This window comes from Rana temporaria, chromosome 8 (assembly GCF_905171775.1).
Source record: "Rana temporaria chromosome 8, aRanTem1.1, whole genome shotgun sequence".
NCBI classification, from domain to species: Eukaryota; Metazoa; Chordata; class Amphibia; order Anura; family Ranidae; genus Rana; species Rana temporaria.
The window spans coordinates 160829932-160853845 of NC_053496.1; the positions used below are offsets into that span (position 1 = coordinate 160829932).

Below are 23914 nucleotides of genomic sequence, written 5' to 3' on the forward strand. Positions count from 1 at the left end.
TCTTAATTTTAAAATCCCCCAAAAACAAGAAATGAATACCAAGTATTTTTGGGGATGTCTCTACCAACTTTGCACATCTACAGAGTGATATTTTGGCCCATTCTTCTTTGCAAAATAGCTCAAGCTCTGTCAGAGATTCTCAATTGGATTTAGGTCTGGACTTTGACTGGGTCATTCTACCACATGAATATGCTTTGATCCAAAACATTTCATTATATCTCTGGCTGTAGGTTTAGGGTTGTTGTCCTGCTGGAACATGAACCTCTGTCCCAGTCTCAAGTCTTTTAAAGACTTTTGCAGACTCTAACAGGTTTTCTTCTAAGATTGCCCTGCATTTGGGTCCATCCATCTTCCCATCAACTCTAACCGGCATCCCTGTCCTTGTTGAAGTGTAGCATCCCCACAACATGATGCTTCCACCATTATGTTTCACAGTAGGGATGGTGTGTTCAGAGTGATGTGTTGTGTTAGTTTTCAGATACACATAGGGCCAGATTCTCGTAGAATCCACAGCGGCGTAGCGTAAGCCATTTACACTACGCCGCAGCAAATTACTGGAGCAAGTGCCGTATTCTCCAAGCACTTGCTCCGTAATTTGCGGCGGCGTAGTGCAAATGGCCCGGCGTAAGGCCGCGTAATTCAAAGGGGGCAGCTTGTATTTAAATTAAGCGCGCCCCCGCGCCGATCGAACTGCGCATGCGCCGGGCATAAAAATAGCCCAGTGCGCATGCTCCAGCTCACAACGGAAAACGTCAACGACGCCGACGTGAGCGTCATTGACGTAAAGTCCTATTCGCTAACGAGTTAGGAAAACTACGTAAACAATGGAAAAAGACGACGCTGACCCGACGCCATACTTAACATGGCATACGACGGACCTTCGTAAACTTACCCCTCATATAGCAGGGGCAAGTTTACGCTTACGGAAACGTTGTAAATTCACTACGTCGACCGCGCGTACGTTCGGGAATTCACGTAAATAGCTAATTTGCATAGACAACGGGGAAAACGACAGCGGCGGGAAAAAAATTGCATCTAAGATCTGACAGCGTAAGAGCCTTACGCCTGTCAGATCTAATGGATATCTATGCGTAACTGATTCTAAGAATCAGTCGCATAGATACGATGGCCCAGATTAGGACTTACGACGGCGCAAATGGGGTTGCGCCATCGTAAGCCCTTTGAGAATCTGGGCCACAGCGTTTTGCTTTTAGGCCAAAAAGTTCAATTTTGGTCACATCTGACGAGAACACCTTCTTCCACATGTTTGCTGTGTCCCCACATGGATTCTCGCAAACTGCAAACAGGACTTTTTATGGCTTTCTTTTAACAATGGCTTTCTTCTTGCCACTCTTCCATAAAGGCTAGATTAGTGGAGTGCATGACTAATAGTTGTCCTGTGGACAGATTCTCCCACCTGAGCTGTGGATCTCTGCAGCTCCTCCAGAGTTACCATGAGCTTCTTGGCTGCCTTTATGATTAACGCTCTCCTTGCCCAGCCTGTCAGTCTAGGTGGACAGCCATGTCTTGGTAGGTTTGCAGTTGTGCTATACATTTTTCATTTTCAGTTGATGGATTGAACAGTGCTCCATGAGATGTTCAAAGCACTGGGATATTTATTTATAACCTAACCCTGCTTTAAATTTCTCCACAACTTTATTCCTGACCTGTTTGGTGTGTTCCTTGGCCTTCACAATGCTGTTTGTTTACTAATGTTTTCTAACAAAGCTCTTAAGCCTTGTACACACGATCAGTCCATCCGATGAGAACGGTCTGATGGACCGTTGTCATAGGTTAACCGATGAAGCTGACTGATGGTCCGTCATGCCTAAACACCATCGGTTAAAAAAACAATCGTGTCAGAACGCGGTGACGTAAAACACAACGACGTGCTGAAAAAAAATAAGTTCAATGCTTCCAAGCATGCGTCGACTTGATTCTGAGCATGCATGGATTTTTAACCGATGGTTGTGCCTACTAACGATCATTTTTTTGCCATCGGTTAGGAATCCATAGGTTAAATTTAAAGCAAGTTGGGCGCATGCGCGGCGCGATGCTGAACGGACTGGCCTGAGCCGCGCTCCACGAGACCCGGGCCTTCTAGGCGGATTTCCCAGGGCAATTCAGCACTCTCAGCGGCGATTTCACCAAGCACCCCTGCAGGAACACCCAGTGTATGCCATCCGCTAGGAAGAAGCGGAATCGGAGACCCGAGCACACCCTGACGAACTTTCTCCTTAACATGGAGCAAAGACACAAGAAGGTGTCCCAAGATGGCGCCGACCAGCACATGTGGACACAGCCCTGCACCGACAAACATCCGACGGAGATCGCGGCTGTACAACCCCACAACAGTGAGTACAACTCACCGCTATCTAAAGCGGATCTAGATGACAGTCTGACAGCCATATTCAATAAACTTGTGGATAAAATTGAACATGAAGTTCATAAGTCCACAGCGGCTCTCTCCCAGGAAATTGCCAATATAGGCAGTCGCACAGACCTTCTAGAAACAAAACACGATGAGCTCTCCCTAGCTCACAATGATCTTAGGAAGGATTTTGAAAACCTAGCAGACAACTTTGCCTTCATGCAGGCTCAGGTCGAGGACCTTGACAACAGAAATCGCCGCCATAATATTAGGCTGCGTGGAGTCCCTGAGACAGTCACTGACCTGATGCCTGCAGTTTCAAAATTCTTTCAAAATCTTCTACCAGAAAAGCCCCCATCTGCCTTCATTTGTGACAGAATACACAGAGCATTGCGGCCTAAACCTCCCCCTGAAGGTCCCCCCAGGGACATAGTGATGTGCATGAGGGACTTTTTAATCAAGGAAGACATAATGCGCGCTGCAAGGAATTCACATAATCTGAATATGGAGGGCAAAAGAATCCAAATATATCCAGATATTTCACCTGCGACTCTGGACAGGAGACGCAGAATGAAAGAAGTCACTACTGTGTTACAAGCTGCTAGAATTAGGTACCGTTGGGGGTTCCCCTTTAAGCTTACGGTCCCACACAATGGATCTACATATACGGTCTACAACGTCATAGAAGGGAAGGAACTCTTGGTAAAATTGGGCCTGATTACTCAAGATCCCCCTTCTCGTCCCCCAGCTACACCCAGGCCTTCCCCCATTTGGTCGACACCTCCCACCAGACGCAATCAGAGGGATCAGAGGAGACTGATCCAGTCCTTCCAATCATAATTCTCATTGACCATGTATGGTCCACCTCACATTAATTTGTGAATCCGTTCTGTTCCCTGGTTCTCTCTGTTACCTCTCCCACTGTTGGTCTATTGACCCTTTTATCACCCAGTCCCCCCTCTTTGGAGCAAGACTGCGAACCAGATCTGGTCACCAATCTATCTTCCAGACTCTCACCCTGCTTGCACTTTGGAGGACAGTTGCTGCGGATACATGAATAACTGAATACTCACCTTAGAAGATTTATTACTACTCCCTGAACAAGCGGACAAATGTATTGTTCACTTCACAAACTTTGTGAACCTTCAAATTCCATGTTGCCATACAAAAAAATGCACGCATCTCTTTGCCCGATTGGATCCAACTTTAATAGACCTGGCTGACTCATCTTCACTGCAACATCGAATTTGGGGTGGGGGCTCCCACCCTAAGTAGCTCTCCGCAAATTTTGATTATGCCCATTATTTTATCTCAGGGGGTCCCACTTTTTTTTTTTTTTTTTTTTTTTTTTTTTTTTTTTATTATTTGTTTTTGTTTTGTTTTATTATCTCCCTCTGCTTCTTCCAGCTCACTGATAACCAAATACCTTTACAATGCATTACTGCTTTGATATATATAATACAAGATGCCTAGAACATCCGTCGTCGCTAGATTGACCCCACTTCCACAGCTGTTCTCGATTGCTGCTCCATCCTCGGATGGGACATCACCCGAGCAGTTTGTGGTCCAGGGACATTTTGGTCCCACCTTCTACAACCCAGTGTTGGGTAATGTTTGACAGGATTTCTCCTGTCCCCAAGTTATATCCTACTATGTTGATGATTCAATGGTATATGTTGTTGGCCACTAGGGCCCTTTTCATTTCGGATAAGCTCACTCAGAGACAATCATTTTACGGTTTTATATATGCTGGTTTCTTTCTGATGCATTTTGCTCCCAAAATTATCACTGCCTCATGCAGACTGAGAATACATGACTCACACACCCCCTATGGCTACGTTCAGCACTTCAGAGATAGTTACCATATGTGTATACTAACCCTATGTAAGATAAATATGCTCCAGAATGCAACTTTGTGGTCTGATACCCCAATAGATAATACTCAGAAGATAATACTATTATTTCTTACCAATGAACCTTAAAATAGTTTCCCACAATACACAGGGATTTAACTCACCGCACAAACGAAAAAAAGCATTTCAACATTATAAAAGACTTGGTGCGGACATAATCATGCTACAAGAGACACATTTTGCCACGGCAAACCACCCGACATTCTTTAATAGGACATATAGCCAACACTACTACACCACTTACACTAACAAAACGAGGGGAGTTGCAATCTTTATTCGTAATACAATTATTTTTGATATACAACAAATGTATAAAGACCCGGACAGCCGATTTCTAATTCTTAAGGGTACTATCAATAACAAAGAGATCACAATAGCATCTATATATGCTCCAAATGAATCACAAACAACGTTTTTCTCAAATTTCTTCAATGTACTTGATAGATTCCACTCCCCACATACAATCCTGGGTGGAGATTTTAACCTGACAGCGCATCCTGCTCTGGACAGAAGTAAAATCTCACCCTCCTCAAAATCCTTCTCCAAAACTATTAATAGGCTAATTAATAGAAATCAATTAATTGACACCTGGAGGGCCCACAATGTAGGGATCAAGGCCTATTCGCACTATTCCCACCCACACAACTGCTATGCCAGATTGGACTACATCTTCTGTACTCCTGTCTTGTTGGCTAACTCTTCACATGCTTGTATACACCCTTGCCCGTGGTCTGATCATAATATCATTTCCTTCGACACATCTCACATCGGCCTTGCCCCCTCAGTATACAACTGGAGACTTAATGATGCCCTTTTGACTGACCCAATAAATAGAGATTCGATCGCCTCCCATATAGATAATTACTTTGAGGATAACATAAATGATGTCACCCCCCCAACCTCTATCTGGGTGGCCCATAAGGCAGTTCTTAGGGGCCACATCATTAAAATGGCTGCAGCTAAAAATAGAGAAAGACTGGCACAAATTAGAAGCCTGACCAATGACCTGAACCAACTGTATCACAAATTACAACACTCAGCCTCACCAGAAACGACGCAACAGATCCAATCAAAACGTAAAGCCCTTGATCTAATTTTATCAGCTAATACAGAGAGATCTCTGAGGTTCTCGAAAGCCAAATTTTTACTATACAGTAACTCCCCCTCGGCAATGTTCGCCAGAAAATTGAATCAAGACATTAACCCCTCCCATACTTATAAATTAAGAGACTCTCAGGGCAACTTGGTGACACACCCCAAAGGTGTACTTGACATCTTCACCAATTTCTACCAAAAACTATTATCTGACCCAGGTACAAACCCAGATGCCATTGCGAACACGTGGCTAGACAACCTTAGACTTCCCTCGCTTGACCTCAACCAATCTGAATCCCTGAATAAACCCTGTACAGCTGAGGAGATAACCCAAGTAATTAAATCTCTAAAGGTTTCAACGGCCCCGGGCCCTGATGGTTTCACAACCATGTATTATAAAAAATTCTCCTCCCGTTTAACCCCTAGTCTTATGAAATTATTTAATTATGTCCTAGACGGTAATCAATTCCCAGATGAGATGTTGCTGGCAAACCTCTCCCTGATCCCTAAACCAGACAAAGACCACACCCTCCCTCAAAATTTTCGCCCCATTTCAGTTTTGAATAATGATCTTAAGATATTTGGCAGAATCCTTGCAAACAGACTGGCCTCTGTTATCTCCCCATTAATCCATCATGATCAATCAGGCTTTATCCCAGGTAGACAGATAGTAGACAACATAAGATTAGTTACTAATATTATACAAGACGCTAATCTGAAATCCAAACAGGCCTGCCTCTTGAGTTTGGACATACACAAGGCCTTTGACAGCGTTAGCTGGTCCTATTTGAATAAACTTCTCCCTAAATTCGGCATTACAGGTAACTTCCTACAGGGATTTAATGCCCTTTACCACGCCCCAAAAACCCGTATCAAAATTCCGGGACATAACTCAGAATTCTTCACACTGGGCAGAGGAACCAGACAAGGCTGCCCCTTATCCCCACTCCTTTTTGCGTTGGCTATAGAGCCGCTAGCACAGGCCATCAGGCACAACACTGACATACGGGGATACCCTTGCAAGGACTCGGAGTTCAAGATCAGTTTATACGCGGACGACGCACTGGTATTCCTCACAGAACCCCTCCTGTCTATTCCGGTGTTGTTGGATACCTTAAATACCTTTCACACGGTCTCGGGTCTCAAAGTTAACCCCACCAAATGTTCAGCTCTTTCACTAAACTTACCCCCTGATCTATTAACCAGATTGAGCAGCAACTTTCAGTTCAATTGGTGTCAGGATTCCCTAAAATATCTAGGAGTCAATATTACCTCCTCATATCCACAACTATACAAGGCAAACTACCCCTCTATCATCGCTCGTGTTGAACACCTCTTGAACTCTTGGTCTTCTCATCACATTTCCTTTCTAGGCAGAGTCTGCGCTATAAAAATGAGTATAATTCCAAAACTATTATACTACTTCCGCTCCCTCCCCATTTTAGTCCCCAAATCCAAGATTGAAGGTATTCAGAAATCAATCAACAAATTTATTTGGGAGGGTAGGAAACCCAGATATAGTTATGCACTCTTACACAGACCCCAATCAAAAGGAGGCCTGGGCCTACCAAACCTATGGCACTATTACCTGGCCACGAAACTCTCCCAGATATCACAATGGTTCTCCCCGCTACAAAACATACCCTGGAAGAGATTTGAATCTTCCTCAATCCTGCCATATCATCTCCAAGGTATACTATGGTCTCGAAACATTCTATATAGAAAACTCTCCAAATATAACCTAGTAGTAGCACATCTTTTCCAACTGTGGATGAAGATCAACAATATTCACTCCCTCTCCTCCCCCATTTCCCCACTTACCTCATACTTAGGCGACATTAGATTCAACCTTGCTTTTACCAACAAAAGTCACTTTACATTATGGTTAGATAATAACTTAAGCACCTTATCAGCACTACAATCCAAATGGGAATTTAAGACTTTTGAAATGATCCAAAAAGACCATGGCCTCCCGCATTCGGAGATAGGAAATTACAGACTCATAAAATCCTTCTACGCAGATCACTTCTCATTATCCACTCTCCCTACCAAAACATTATTTGAAAAAATATGCCTCTCTTCCTCACGGGATAAAGGGATGATCTCTCTGTTGTATAACTACATTAACAATTCTAGGGCAGAAGAGAAATCCACACAAATGCTTCATTGGGAGGCAGACCTAGGAATCACACTTACACCTGAAACCTGGTATTCCATGGCAGAAAACCTACGGAAAAGCAATAAGGCTATCCCCTTTAGAGAAACGCCAATTAAGATCTTCTCCAGGTGGTACCTCACACCCTATAAACTTCACTCCTTTTATACATCAGTCTCCCCATACTGCTTCAGAGGGTGCTCTGATCAGGGGACTTTACTACACACATTCTGGAGCTGCCCTTACATAGAACAAGTGTGGAAAACCGCAGCAACTAAATTTGAGGAGTCTTCTGGCCTTAAGATTTCCTTCACCCCTCAAATCTGCATCCTTTATGCTGGGATCCCAGACATCCCCATCCCATATATTAGACTGCTTCATTCCCTCTGTAGTTCAGTTCAGTGGATGGTTGCATTGAACTGGAGATCCAACAACATCTCGTGGCAACAGGTGTTGGATCGGATGGATACCCTTAAGCTTACGGAGAAAATTTTTCATTCCCTCAACGATTCCATGCAAACATATAACGATAAATGGTCCAATTGGCCCTTAGTTCACTAGGTTCACCTTAGGTTACACTACCCTATACACAATCCTCTCACTTCATACACTATGGATAACTCATGGATAGGGTATGTCGAGTCATCAGAGATTGTAATAGCTGTTTTCTGTATTACATAGATACATATGTATATTTTCACAATTATAAATGTTTTGTCATCCATAGAGACTATGCTGAACAATGTATTGTCCATATATTCCACAATGTACGTTTGCTTATCCACATCTATATTTGAAATAAACTTTGGTAAACAAAAAAAAAAATTTAAAGCAAGTTGGCTTTTTTTCAACCTATTGTTAAATAACCTATGGGGCCCACACACGATCGGTTTGGACCGATGAAAACGATCCATCAGACCGTTGTCCTCTGGTTAACCTATCGTGTGTACAGCTGTATTTATACTGAGATTAAATTACACAAAAGTGGACTTGATTTACTAATTAGGTGACTTCTGAAGACAATTGGTTCCACTAGATTTTAGTTGGGGTATCAGAGTAAAGGGGGCTGAATACAAATGTACGCCACACTTTTCAGATATTTATTTGTAAAAAGAAATTGCAAAACGTTTATCATTTTCCTTTCACTTCACAATTATGTGCCACTTTTTGTTGATCTAGCACATAAAATCCCAATAAAATACATTTACATTTTTGGTTGTAACATGACAAAATGTGGAAAATTCCAAAGGGTATAAATATGTTTTCAAGGCAACATATCTATCTATCTATCTATCTATCTATCTATCTATCTATCTATCTATCTATCTATCTATCTATCTATCTATCTATCTATCTATCTATCTATCTATCTATCCAACTATCTATCTATCTATCTATCTATCTATCTATCTATCCAACTATCTATCTATCTATCTATCTATCTATCTATCTATATAGATCTTTTCCCTCACCTTGTCCATTTGTACTCTATTAATGACAGCTATTTAAATGTTTTGTAATTTTCCTTTCTTATGCCGCGTACACACGGTCGTTTTTCGACATTAAAAAATGACATTTTTAAAAACGTCATTTAAAATCATCGTGTGTGGGCTTCATATCGTTTTTCAGCTTCTTTAAAATGTCGTTTTTCGGGTTGTAAAAAATGATCGTGTGTGGGCTAAAACAACGTTTTAAACCCGCACATGCCCAGAAACGAGTTATGAGAGGGGTGCGCTCGTTCTGGTAAAACTACTGTTCATAATGGAGTAAGCACATTCATCACGCTGTAACAGACAAAAAAGCGCGAATCGTCTTTTACTAACACGGAATCAGCTAAAAGCAGCCCAAAGGCGAATAGAACTTCCCCTTCAGAGTGCCGTCGTACGTGTTGTACGTCACCGCGCTTTGTTCATTTTTCAAAAACAATGGTGTGTGTGCAACATCGTTTTTAATGATGAAGTTGGAAAAATTGTGTTTTTTGGACATGCTGAAAAATGATTTTTTTTTTCAAAAACGACCGTGTGTACGCGGCATTACATGTCTAAACAAAAAAAACATAGTTACATAATCAGTCAGGTTAAAAAAAAGTCCATCGAGTTCAACAAAAAAAATCATGCAATTCCATATACACAATATACACAATCCTTCACTCACAGTTGATCCAAAGGAAGGCGAAAAACCCCAGCAAAGCATGATCCAATTTTCTACAGCAGGAGAAAAAATTCCTTCCTGATCACCCGAGAGGCATTAAGATATTCCCCGGATCAACTATACTTATACATGTTAGTATCCAGTTATATAGTGTACATTTAGGAAATAATCCAGGTCTTGTTTAAAGAAATCTACTGAGCTGGCCAGAACCACCTCTGGAGGGAGTCTTTTCCACATTTTCACAGTTCTTAGTAGGAAGAAGCCTTTCCATATTTGGAGATGAAATCTATTTTCCTGTAGATTTAAAGAGTGCTCCTTGTCCTCTTTGATGACCTTAAATTGAATAACTCACTCAACACCAAGTTCACTATATGGACCACTTATGTATTTATTAGACATGTGTATTCGTTTTCGTCCGAATGCATTTTCGTCCGAATTTCGGGTATTTTTGTTATCGTTTTAACAAACAAAAACGAACGCGCAGAATCCAAAATTCGAAAGAACCGACATTAAAAAAAGCTTTATTTTCGTTGCTACAACAGTTCGATATATAGATAAGAGATTCGACATGACGCTGACAATAGCAATCTGTGTCTATTGAACCTGCGGTCGAATGTGCCTAACCTTAATTCTATTAGTCCAAGATTATTCTACATAGAGAGAACAGATTTGACATTATAGAGACAGTGTTAGGGTAGACCATTCGACATGTACGACGATGATTCGACTGTTGGTTGACTAGTAATAATAATTCATAAATATAATTACTACTAATGTCATTAGAATTCTACTGTAGCTTGTAGGCGGAACATTCGTCCGGAAATGTACGATTGTGGCATCGTACAATTTAGCTGCTTCGTCAAATCTTCTTAGAACATTCAACAGACACCATAAGCCTTAAATTATAGATTCAACCCTAATTCATTCAGATTTTCAGACGAATGCATTTTTTAACGAAACAAAATAAATAAAAACAAATTTCTGGAGTGACTAAATAAATGTATTTCTCGGACGAAAACAAAATTCCCAAATGAAATATTTCAGTGTGCACATGTCTAGTAATTATACATGTTGATCATATCTCCCCTTAATCTCCTCTTCTCAAGAGTGAATACATTCAGTTCCTCTAATCTTTCCTCATAGCTGAGCTCCTCCATGCCTCTTATCAGTTTGGTTGCCCTTTTCTGCGTATTCTCCAGTTCCCCGATATCCTTTTTAAGAACTGGGAAATAAAGTGGGGAATTTGGGACTTTAACCACTTAACCACCAGCCGCCGTCAAATAACGGCGGCAAGGTGGTTGCTTAACTCTGGGAGGACGATATATAACGTCCTCCCAGAATCGCGCACACAGGAATGTTCGTGACCGCCGGGTCCAGAGGACCCGGCGCATCACGGATCACGGTAAATTGCCGCTGATAGCAGCCGTTTACCACGTAGAACATAGAACCCCAAAACTTTCGATTTTCCTTCTAAATGTTTTTTTTTCCTTTGTTTTCTTTGTCTGAATTTCTCACTTCCTGTTCCTCCTCAGTAAGCTGTTCTGACTGACTTTCCACCGCTCGGATGATGGTGGAAAGCTTACTGAGGAGAAACAGAAAGTGAGAAATTCAGACAAAGAAAAAAAAACATTTAGAAGGCAAATTGAAGGAAAAGGTAAGTGAACCAACAATGCACTAGCTTAAAGGAACCTATTTAGAAAATAAAAAATAAACCTTTACAACCCCTTTAAATATAGCCAACAGTGGAGTTTAACTTTAGGAATAATGTATTTCTTGCTCTCGAAACAAACATACTGTAAGGGCCAGATCCACAAAAACCTGACGTAACTTAAAAAATCCAATTTAAGTTACACTGGCTTAAAGTTTCTACCTAAGTGCCTGATCCACAAAGCACTTATCTAGAAATTTCAGGCTGTGTAACTAAAATTCCGCCGGCGCAAGGCGTTCCTATTCAAATGGGGCGAGTCCCATTTAAATGAGGCGCGCTCCCGCGCCGGCCGTACTGCGCATGCGCATCGGCCGTACTGCGCATGCGCGAAGTTACGTTACGCCGAGTTTTGAGGATCGCGACGGCTTAAAGTTGCGTCGGGGAAAAAAAAAATGACAGCGGCATGCATTCCTGAGGGAGAACTCCATGCCAATTTTCAAAGAAAAAACCGGCATGGGTTCCCCCCCCAGGAGCATACCAGGTCCTTAGGTCTGGCATGGGTTGTAAGGAGACCCCCCCACGCCGAAAAATTGACGTAGGGGGTCCCCCTACAATCCATACCAGACCCGTATCCAAAGCACGGTACCCGGCCGGCCAGGAAGGGAGTGGGGACGAGCGAGCGCCCCCCCCCCTCCTGAGCCGTGCCAGGCCGCGTGCCCTCAACATGGGGGGGTTGGGTGCTCTGGGGCAGGGGGGCGCACTGCGGGCCCCCCCACCCCAGAGCACCCTGTCCCCATGTTGATGAGGACAGGACCTCTTCCCGACAACCCTTGCCATTGGTTGTCGGGGTCTGCGGGCGGAGGCTTATCGGAATCTGGGAGTCCCCTTTAATAAGGGGGCCCCCAGATACCGGCCCCCCACCCTAAGTGAATGGATATGGGGTACATCGTACCCCTATCCATTCACCTGGAGGCAAAAAGTAAAAGTTAATAAACACACAACACAAGGCTTTTTAAAATAGTTTATTATTCTGCTCCGGACGCCCCCCCTGTCTTCGTTATTAGCTCAATTACCAGGGGGGGCTTCTTCTTCCGCTCTCCGGGGGTCTTCTCCGCTCTCCGGGGGGGCTTCTCCGGACTCCGGGGGGCTTCTTCCATCTTCTCCCCTCTTCCGCTCTTGACTCGGCGAACCCCGGTTCTTCTGCAGCTCTCCGGTGCCTTCTTCTTCAGCGCTGGCTGCCTGCTATGTTTGTGTGTTAGCTCGATTTCAAACAGGCAGCCGGCGCGGTCTTCTGTGGCGTCAGGGTCTTCTGGTCTTCTGTTCTTCCGATGTTGCCTCGTCGCCTGTTGTCGCTGTAATGATGGAAGCGCGCCTTGCATCACATTTATATAGGCATCACCGTCCCATCATGCTCCGGTAGGTACCCACGTGGTGGGTGCCTACCCACGTGCACCCACCACGTGGGTACCTGCCGGAGCATGATGGGACGGTGATGCCTATATAAATGTGATGCAAGGCGCGCTTCCATCATTACAGCGACAACAGGCGACGAGGCAACATCGGAAGAACAGAAGACCAGAAGACCCTGACGCCACAGAAGACCGCGCCGGCTGCCTGTTTGAAATCGAGCTAACACACAAACATAGCAGGCAGCCAGCGCTGAAGAAGAAGGCACCGGAGAGCTGCAGAAGAACCGGGGTTCGCCGAGTCAAGAGCGGAAGAGGGGAGAAGATGGAAGAAGCCCCCCGGAGTCCGGAGAAGCCCCCCCGGAGTCCGGAGAAGCCCCCCCGGAGAGCGGAAGACCCCCGGAGAGTGGAAGAAGACCCCCGGAGAGCGGAAGAAGAAGCCCCCCCTGGTAATTGAGCTAATAACGAAGACAGGGGGGGCGTCCGGAGCAGAATAATAAACTATTTTAAAAAGCCTTGTGTTGTGTGTTTATTAACTTTTACTTTTTGCCTCCAGGTGAATGGATAGGGGTACGATGTACCCCATATCCATTCACTTAGGGTGGGGGGCCGGTATCTGGGGGCCCCCTTATTAAAGGGGACTCCCAGATTCCGATAAGCCTCCGCCCGCAGACCCCGACAACCAATGGCAAGGGTTGTCGGGAAGAGGTCCTGTCCTCATCAACATGGGGACAGGGTGCTCTGGGGTGGGGGGGCCCGCAGTGCGCCCCCCTGCCCCAGAGCACCCAACCCCCCCATGTTGAGGGCACGCGGCCTGGCACGGCTCAGGAGGGGGGGGGGCGCTCGCTCGTCCCCACTCCCTTCCTGGCCGGCCGGGGTAGCGTGCTTTGGATACGGGTCTGGTATGGATTGTAGGGGGACCCCCTACGTCAATTTTTCGGCGTAGGGGGGGTCCCCTTACAACCCATGCCAGACCTAAGGGCCTGGTATGCTCCTGGGGGGGAACCCATGCCGGTTTTGTTTTTTACAAATTGACGTGGAGTTCTCCCTCGGGAAAGCATACCAAATGCCGTCGCTGCAATGGGCCTTTACAAGGTGTGACTAACTTTACACTTTGTAAAACGAGCCCTAATTTTACACTTGCAAAATAACACTTACGGCGCAAAAAAGAAGCTAGAAAGCTTTGTGGATCGCCTTAAGTGCTAATTTGCATACTAGCAACGGCATTTCGACTCGAAATGCCCCCAGCGGCGGATGCGGTACTGCATCCTAAAATTAGGCAGTGTAAATCAATTACACATGCCGGATCTTCTGTGTAACTTTGGAAAAAGCCTTTTGAGGATCGTTTCCAAAGTTACACACAGACTGAACAGCACTTAAGTCGGAGTATCTCTTTTGAGGATCTGGCCCCTAATATCTATTTTTTTTTAATAGTCTTGTGCCTATGTAAATGCTGATGGAAGCAGATTGACCTACACTAACTTTGCTCCGGGACAGTATCGAACACACGGAACCTGGTGTGTGGCCATGAATTTGTCAAGTAAGTAACAAAAAACATAAAATAAAATAGCAAATATTGAATTTCTTTACTTTTCTATGACATTTGTAATGGGACAGTCTACTCGAAAAATTATTTTCATGTCTCTTAGAATTTTGCAGTAAGACAGATGGATGTTAAAGCATATTCATTTTTTATACTTGTATAATTTTTAATTTGTTTATGATATATTCCCATCAGTGCCGATCCTGACCTCCCTGGGGCCCTAAGCAAAATGACATGTCACATTAAAGTTGAAAAGCGGGGGGAGGGCTGACGGAGGGGCTAGGGTTTATGTCTCAATATCCTACTGTGCCTGCAATTTGGCTGGGAGACTTTAATAACGTACCCAACAACGACCTAGACAGGATGTCCCTGACGCCCCCTGACCGTTCACCACCGGCCCAGACTAGATTTGGTAGACTCCTCCTCGACTTGGAGCTAGTGGACACGTGGAGACACAGGCATCCGCTTGATAAGACCTATTCCTGTTTCTCCCCGGCGCACGGCTCCCTGTCGCGGATTGATCTCATCCTAGTTTCCCACACTTTCCTCCCTATCCTGGGAGACGTGGGATTCAGTTCCCGAGTCCTCTCTGATCACGCACCATATTGGATAACACTTAATACCGAATCCCCCCCGTCCACTTACAACTGGAGGCTCAACCCCTTCTGGCTGTCGGTCATCCCCGACTTGGAGGAGGCTGGTGCCGAATGGGACCTCTTTTTTCAGACCAATAGAGATACCGCACCCTTTGACGTTGTTTGGGACTCCTTCAAATCCCATGCCCGTATGTTCTTGTCCCGGCACATATCTCAGTATCGGCGAAATTCGTCTCGGGTGGTTGAGCAGGCAGAGGGGTCCCTGGCCGAGGCGGAGCGGAGGTTCGTCTCTGCTCCGTCCTCGTCCACGGCTGATGTATTGAAACTACAATCTCGGGTGGTGAGTGGCCTTCTCTTTGAGAGGGCCGAGAGGAAGATATTTTACGGCAAGCAGAGGGTGTATGAGTATGGGGAGCGCGCGGGACGACTATTGGCCTATTTGGCCCATAGACCCCCCACGGTGGTTTCCCTCCGCAACGCGGGTGGAGTGTTGCTCTCTGATCCTGATGAGGTGGTTGGGGAATTTCGCTCTTTCTTCGCAACATTATACTCCTCGGTGGCTGAGGTTCCTGGTAGGAAATCGGCCGAGCTACTGGCTGCAATAGATTTGCCCGTGCTCTCGAGACCCCAAGTAATTGCCCTTGAAGCCCCCATCACGACGAACGAGATAGTGCATGCAATCTCCCTGCTTAACTCCTCTAAGGCGCCGGGATCGGACGGTCTGCCCCTTGAGTTCTATGCGACATATAGCGAATCCCTAGTGCCCAGGCTCCACGAACTCTTCTCGCATATTTTTCAATCAGGCTCTCTGCCCACATCAATGTCTGAGGCCTATATAGTCCTCATCCCTAAACCAGGTAAAAATCTTGAACTCCCTGAGTCCTACCGTCCCATATCTCTTCTCCAACTAGATATCAAGATCCTGGCCAAGATCCTTGCACTGCGCCTGAACGAGGTGATCCTTACCCTTATCCACCCGGACCAGGTCGGTTTCATGCCAGCCAAAAATGCGGCTTACAACTTGCGTCGGCTACATATGAACCTGCAGGCTAACCATGACCGGGTTGGTTCTAGAGTTGTAGTGTCCTTGGACGCAGCCAAGGCATTCGACTCAGTGGAATGGAACTATCTATGGGAATGTCTAGCGCGATTCGGTTTCGGGCCCAACTTTATTAAATGGATCACCCTGCTTTACCAAAACCCAAGTGCCAGGATTTTGGTCAACGGTAGGATCTCTGCTCCCTTCCCTCTTTCCAGGGGCACCAGGCAGGGGTGTCCCCTTTCCCCACTGTTGTATGCCCTGGCGGTGGAACCTCTGGCCGCATCCCTTAGAACTCATCCGGGCGTCGGGGGCCTCAAACGCGGTGACATAGTGGAAACAATCAGTCTATACGCAGACGATATGCTCTTATACCTGGCAGACCCGGGCCGACCCCTACAAACTGCGCTCGCGGTTATTGAGAACTTCGGTCACCACTCTGGTTTGAGGATCAATTGGGATAAATCCCAGATCCTCCCCATTGATGTGAGCGCACCGTCTGAGCTCCAGGCATCCTCCCCCCTCCTTAGAGTTAGCTCCATGAAATACCTTGGGATCCAGATCTCTAGATCCCCTGAGGACTTCGTCCGCCTGAACATAGAGCCATTAATGCTGTTCCTGAAAGCAAAGACGCAGATTTGGGCCAGACTGCCCCTGGGAGTCATGGGCCGAGTGAACTTAATTAAAATGGTCCTTCTCCCCAAATTCCTATATGTCCTGTGGCACTCCCCGGTCTACCTCCCTCTCAAGATTTTTAAAACTATAGACTCAATCCTCAAGTCGTTCGTGTGGGGCCCCACTAGACATAAGTTGTCCTGGCAGGTATTGAAGAATTCTACTGAGTTGGGTGGGGTTGCACTACCCGACTTCAACTCATACTATCTGGCAGCGCAGATGTCTCATTTTTTTTATTTTGACAAGCAGGACCGCGACCGCTACCTCACGCTGATATGCTCCCATTGCGCTCCCGGACTCACCCACCCCTTCCAGGTCCTCTTCAGGGGCTTGGGGGGAGCTGGGACTCTGGGTAGCCGAGTGGGCCTCCTCTATCACCATAGCAAAATCTGGGAGGTAATGGGCAGAAAATTGAAAATACCGGCCACCCATTCCTACACCCCCCTCTGGGACAACACAGATTTAGGCGAATTGCTTACTATCCCGGATCGGGCTCTCTGGATGGATCGGGGAGTAAGGTACCTGTCAGACGTCTACCATGGCCCTATATTAAAATCGTTTCAACAGCTTAAAGGTGATTTCGACTTACCCAATTCTATGCACTTTCGCTACCTCCAGCTTCGTCACGCCCTCCACGCCCAGTTTGGGGCCTCGCCTCCGGGTGTTGAGCAACTTGAAGTGCTCCGCACCATAACGGGGCGTGATTCCCGCAAACTTATTTCGATACTCTACGATACCCTTCTTAGGCCCGGTGCCGTTGTTTTGGCATATAGGCTTAAGGAATGCTGGTCTGGGGAGGTGGGAGGGCTGGAGGACGATGAGTGGGAGGACGCGCTAGATACCGCAAAGAAGGTTTCACCCAAGCTATCAGATCGTCTTACCCACCTCTACATTCTGCACAGGTCATACTTGACCCCTGCTCGCATGGCCAAATACAAATCGGGATACAGTCTGCTATGCCCTAGATGTGACGGTACCCCTTGCACATTCTTTCACCTTATGTGGTCTTGTCCGGCCATACAGGGATACTGGTCACAGATTGTAAAGTTCATACACGACGAGATGGGGTCCCCCTTGACAATGTGCCCTAAACAGTGCCTGTTGGGGATATTCCCTGACCCCGACTCGGACAAATACCACAAAATATTCCTTCAGGAATCACTGTTTACGGCGCGATTATTGATAGCTCGCAAGTGGCTCCGAACCCTGCCCCCGACTGTCCAGGAGTGGATTGTTGCGGTTAACTCCGTCTTACCATATAAAAGGGAGATATACGCCCACAGGGGATGCCCGGCCAAATACAACAAGGTGTGGGATGACTGGGCTGAGAATGCCGCTACATGCAATGCCCTGTCTGACTGAACTTGGGAGCCCCTGCCCCCGTGCCCACCCGTGAACAATTGCTGATTGTCCGCTCGACCCCCTGGCTCACATGAGCTTCCGCGTTTTTTCTTGATGGATGTGTCTCTTTTTCTTTTCAATTTTTTTTTTTTTTTATTTAAATTTTTTTTCTGGTCAATGATTATTTGCTGCGCTTGGGATGCCATTTGCATTGTATGTTCAGTGTTAAGTGTATATGCTGACTCCTGTATTCCCCTTATCTCACCTGCGTGTGATGTATGATTATGCGTTCTGTATACCTTTTATTTTTTCAAATAAAAAACACCAAAGTTGTAAAAAAAAAAAGCGGGGGGAGGGAGTGTTCTGCTGTCGGAAATTACATCTTACATTAAAGTGAGAAGCTGGGGGTGCTGACTTCGTTGCCTCTTCTCCCATGCAGCCAGCGAGTTGAGAAGCCGAAAATGACTTCTCACCAGACGGGGCCTCAAGTAATTTGGGGGGCCCTCTGCAGCTTTGCGGGGCCCTAAGCCGCTTGCATAGTGAGCCTATAGGGCGGATCGGCCCTGATTCCCATCGTACTGGAGAGAGTGGGAGGACCTGGGTTGACTAATAGAATCAGAGAGAAAGTGGATTTCAGAAACACTAAGGCCCCGTACACACGGTCGGTTTGGTCCGATGAGAATGAACCGAAGTTCATTTTCATCGGACCAAACCGACCGTGTATATAGGCTATCGGTCTGTTTTCCTTCGGTCCAAAATTTTAAAACATGCTTCAAAACCGAACCGATGGACCGCTGCCCCATCGGAAAAAAAAACGATGGTTAGTACAGAAAAGCATCGGTTCAAAACCCGCGCATGCTCAGACTCAAGTCGACGCATGCTTTCAAGCATTGAACTTCGTTTTTTTCAGCACGTCGTGTGTTTTACGTCACCGCGTTCTGACCCGATCGGATTTTGAACTGATGGTGTGTACACACATCAGGCCACTTCAGCGGTGAACCGATGAAAACGGTCCGTCGGACCATTCTCATCGGTTTTGTCCGACCGTGTGTTACAGGGCCTTAATGTACATTTAAAGTACAACCAAACGCTAACAATCTAAACCAGTACCAAATCCATTTACAATGTGAAGCACAAGCGTCATAAAGTAAACCAAAAACATCCTCTTCCCTCTCTTGACTGAGCCAAATCCTATGATCATTTTCTCAGACACAGTCTACTGAGTGATAACGCAGCTCTGAACTCAGGAGCAGTGCAGCATTATTGCCACACCATCATAGGAAAATGCATTAAGTGGACTTCATTAGCAAGATCAACAGGAATTTGCAGGGGAACTAGGAGACAATTGTAACCACAGATGCACTTATAAATATCTACTGTAGCACTTTTAAAGTAGAAAGGTGGCCTTTCATTAAAATGTACAGTGCACCAGACACTGTATAATTGAAAATAAAATGGCTTGGACAGCAGGAGATGGGACAGTGACTACAAAGACATAATAGGTGGTACAGAAAAAGCAGCTGATATGGCACAAAAGTAACTATAATTCCATTTTTGGGCCTGAATTCAATAAAGCTCAATTCTGTCCAAAAATGTATTTTTTTAGTTTTAAATATTAGGGAAAGGGTTTATAATCTTTTTTCAATAAAGACAGTGCACATACCATATATCTATATGTTGCTTAGCACCTTTGTCCTGTTTTGTCTTTCAGATGGTCTATGGTATACTGCCAACTGTTGCACTTTACTGGCCTTCGTCTGTACCATCTAACAGTGGAGGATCTACGAAGGCTTCTGACCTCCATCTCCAAAGTTCCTGTTGCAAACTTTCTCGATTGTTTGCTTTCAACTACACCTTCCCCTGCTTTATATACCACATGCTGCTTTTTAAATAAATCCTGAATGCATTTAGAATTGTTTTCTGTGTTATTTTTTAATTTGTGGCCTTTAACAAAAGTCATGGTTTTGCTGGTTTATCATACAAAACTAAGCTTAATTTCAAATACTGTCTGCCTGGCTTTGACCCTCAGGTACAACCTTGTATTCCCTACAACACAACCTGGCTTCTAAACTGCTGTCATATTAGAAGACTCAGGGCCAGATTCATAAAGAATCGCGGCGGCGTAGCGTATCGTCTTAACGTATCGTCTTGCCGCAAGTTTTCAGTGCAAGTGCCTGATTCACCAAGCACTTGAGTGTAAACTTACGGCGGTGTAACATAAAGCCGTCCGGCGCAAGCCCGCCTAATTCAAATGGGGCGTGTACCATTTAAATTAGGCGCGCTCCTGCGCCGAACGTTCTGCGCATGCTCCGTTAGGAAATTTCCCGGACGTCATAGGAAAAAAAATTGAAATTCGACGCGGGAACAACGGCCATACTTTAACATGGCTGGTCTAAAGTGAAGCCATGAAAAAGCAGGCTTAACTTTGCGACGGGAAAAAACGACTTGCGACGACGTAACGCACGCGAGTACCTTCGTGGATCGCCGTAAAAGCAAATTTGCATACCCGATGCTGGAAAACGACGCGAACTCCACCCAGCGGCGGCCAAAGTATTGCAGCCTAAGATCCGAAGGCGTACGAAGCCGTAAGCCTGTCGGATCTTAGCCAAATGCCATTGTATCTTGTTTGTGAATCACAAATTAAGATACGACGCGGCAAATTTGAAAATACGCCGGAGTATCAGTAGATACTCCGGCGTATTTCTTCTGTGAATCTGGCCCTCTGCTTTTTAGTTTGTTCAGTTACTTTAGATCTGATTCTTAGCCATCAAAGGAGGTTTGCAACTTGCAAAAAATTATGAATGAATGAATGAATAACTTGTATAGCGCAATGCATGCAAACTGAATCGCCTCTGGGCGCTTTTTCCAGCCAGTATCTGCTTGGCTGGTGCGGTAATTTTTACCCCGTAGGATCATGACACGCTAGGGACACACAGTCATACACACATATATACATACTGGGCCAATTTGGACGAGACCAGCATGTCTTTGGAGTGTGGGAGGAAACCGGAGTACCCAGAGTTAACCCACGCAGACACAGGGAGAACATGCAAACTCCAGGCAGATGGTGTTGTGGTTGGGAATCGAACCAGCGAACCTTTTGCTGCTAGGCGAAAGTGCTACTCACTGCACCACTGTGCTGCCCTCATTATGATTTACGAAAAAAAATCTGGCTCCCCTCAATGTAGAGTCAAGTAGCTAATGGAATTTTAAGTGCATCAATCTTTGTAGCTCCTTTTAGTATTATATGGTATATAGGACTAGCAGAAGTGTTCTCTTTAGATGTTTGAGGCAAGGAAATGTGTCTGTGTAAAATATTTACCTATTTATTTCCTTACACATTGTTTTTGTCCTCTGTATTTCCCTATTCAGCACCCCAGTGTGCCTGGAAACGTTTTATAGTTAGGTTGAAAAAAGTAAAAAAAAAGTCTCACTAGTTCAACCAATAGAAAAAACTAAATTAAATACATAGAAAACCCAGGGCAATATTTAAGGCAGTGAAAAAGGCCCTGTCATGGTTGTGGGGCCCCTCATACCTGCCAATTATCCTGGTTTAAATTCTCTTGTCCCTTGAAGTTTTAGTCATGTGCTGAGTTCTGATATCTCAGTGTGAAGTTCTGTTACTAATGCTGCCCAGCCCTGCCCTATTGCCGTGTACAGATAACTCACCCGCACATCCTGTGTTTACATGCAAATCATTTTTATTGATATGTAGATAGCGGGGCAATAATATGTTAAAAGCGTCGGACCATTCGCATTGATATGTAAATAGAGTTGCCTGTTCTGCAAAGGTAAGCAAAATGGAGGTAGTAAAGGGAAAGGTAGTGTGGGGTGTGCAGAGGTAGGTAGAGAAGGAATTACAGTTTGGGAAGCACAGGTGAGCCAGGAGGGGTGTAAAGAAGTAAGGAAGGTGATGCAAAGATGAGCAGAGGAGGCAGGCTGAATTAAAGGAAGGGGGGTTGGAGTGGAGAGGCTGGGAGAGGTTTGGGGTCCAGAGGATAGCAGGGGTTTTGGGATGTAAAGGTGTACTGACAGGGTGGATAAAGATGTAGGCCACATGTAGGGTGGCCCATTCATTTCAATGGGCGGCTCTATGCACTAAAAATGCAGAAAAAGTCCCTAACAGTTTTTTCAAAATCACACAATGCTACAGTACCATAGGATTTTGGTGCATGTGAAAACGCAGACTCATAGCTAGATTCAAAAAGTTAGGCCGGCATATCAGTAGATACGCCGACCTAACTCGGAATCTGCGCCGTCCTAAGTTTAAGTGTATTCTCAAACAGAGATACACTTAAACCTATCTAAGATATGATGGCCTGCGCCGTCGTATCTTAGGGTGCAATATTTAGGCTGGCCGCTAGGTGGTGCTTCCATTGCATTCGGCGTAGAATATGTAAATCACTAGATACGCCTATTCACGAACGTACGTGCGCCCGTCGCAGTAAAGATACGCCGTTTACGTAAGGCATTTTCAGGCGTAAAGTTATTCCATCAAATAGCTGGACTAGTAATGTTAAGTTTGGCCGTCGTTCCAGCGCCAAAATTTGAAAATTTTACGTCATTTGCGTAAGTCGTCCGTGAATAGGGCTGGACGTAATTTACGTCCACGTCAAAACCAATACGTCCCTTGCAGCGTACTAGCTATCAGACTGTGTCCGGAGATCAGGCTAATTCGCAGCAGCCCTTCTGTAACTTAAGTGACTTAAAGACCATTGCGGATGATATAAAAGATACCCTGTCAGCCGACAGTGCTGAACTGAGATTAGACATACACACGCTGACTGACAGGGTACTAGAAGATCAAAAGACAACGGCACAGCACGATACTGTCCTCTGCAGGGCTTCAAGAAAGATAGATTTGTCAAGACGTCTTTAATATAATAATAGGGCCCTATAACTTGATTCTTAGCCATAGACACATTCTTGTCTTCCATACCACATTGGCCATTGAACTCTAAGAGCAAATTAAACTACATCAACCGTATGATGCAGACATTTACCTTATATGATTGTAATGTAACCCCTTAAAATACTACCTCCACTCACTTGATCCACTAGATGGCCACAGCGGGATAGCTCTATATTCGGAAGTTACTTCTGTGTTAGGCACTTGCCGACCCCCACACATTGTGGTGAAATGGTGCTGGCCTGTGTCTGGGTCAGGTTCCACTGGTAGCTCACTGTACTTATCTAACCTCTCTAGACACAGAATAGGTTAGCTAGTTTCTCCCTCCCCTTTCCATTCTTAAACAACCCTTTATTTGACATTGGTGGCCAGTGTAAAAATCCCCCTTTATTGGTTGTTGATGTAAAATCCCCCATTACTTTGCTTGTCAGTGTAACTTTTCCCTTCACACTGGTAATAAATGCAGAATTGCCCTTACACTGGTGGTCAGTCTAAATCCCCATTCACGTTGGTGGTCACTCAGTGTAAATCCTCCCTAACATTAATGGTCAGTGTAGAAGTGTTACCTTAGGCCCCGTACTCACGACCAAACATGTCTGCTGAAACTGGTCCGCGGACCAGTTTCAGCAGACATGTTTGGCCGTGTGTAGGCACGAGCGGACCATTTTCGGGCGGATCGGACAGGTTTCCAGCGGACAACTGTTTCCTGGACTTGCTTTAAAACAGTCCGCTGGAAACTTGTCCCCCCGACATGTACGGTCGTCTGTACAGACCTACCGTACATGTCCGGCCGCCCGCCATCCCTCGCATGCGTCGAATGACTTCGACGCATGCGTGGAAGAATTTAAAAGGCAGGCCCGCCCACGTCGCCGCGTCATTGTCGCGGCGACACCGCGTCATCGACGCGGCGACACCGCGGACACGCCCCGCGTATTGTTTACGCGCGGAGTTCTGTTCGATGAGTGCCTTGAAACAATTGAAGCCTGGAAAGAGTCCTGGCCCAGACGGCCTAAGCTCGGGATACTACAAGACGTATGCATCACTGCTAATTCCCCATTTCATCAGGGCGTTT

At 45.5% G+C, this 23914-nt stretch overlaps 1 protein-coding gene across 1 annotated transcript in view; it reads left to right on the forward strand.

Moving 5' to 3' along the window:
- The window catches only part of LOC120909294 (bone marrow proteoglycan-like), a 34379-nt gene extending 14533 nt beyond the window's left edge, over window positions 1–19846 (forward strand). Inside the window, exons 5-6 of the mRNA XM_040321038.1 lie at window positions 14174–14279; window positions 19645–19846. Coding sequence (XP_040176972.1) covers window positions 14174–14279; window positions 19645–19703 — 165 coding nt within the window. The 3' untranslated portion in view covers window positions 19704–19846. The remainder of the gene's footprint in view (window positions 1–14173; window positions 14280–19644) is intronic.
- The last annotated feature ends 4068 nt before the right edge of the window (window positions 19847–23914 follow it).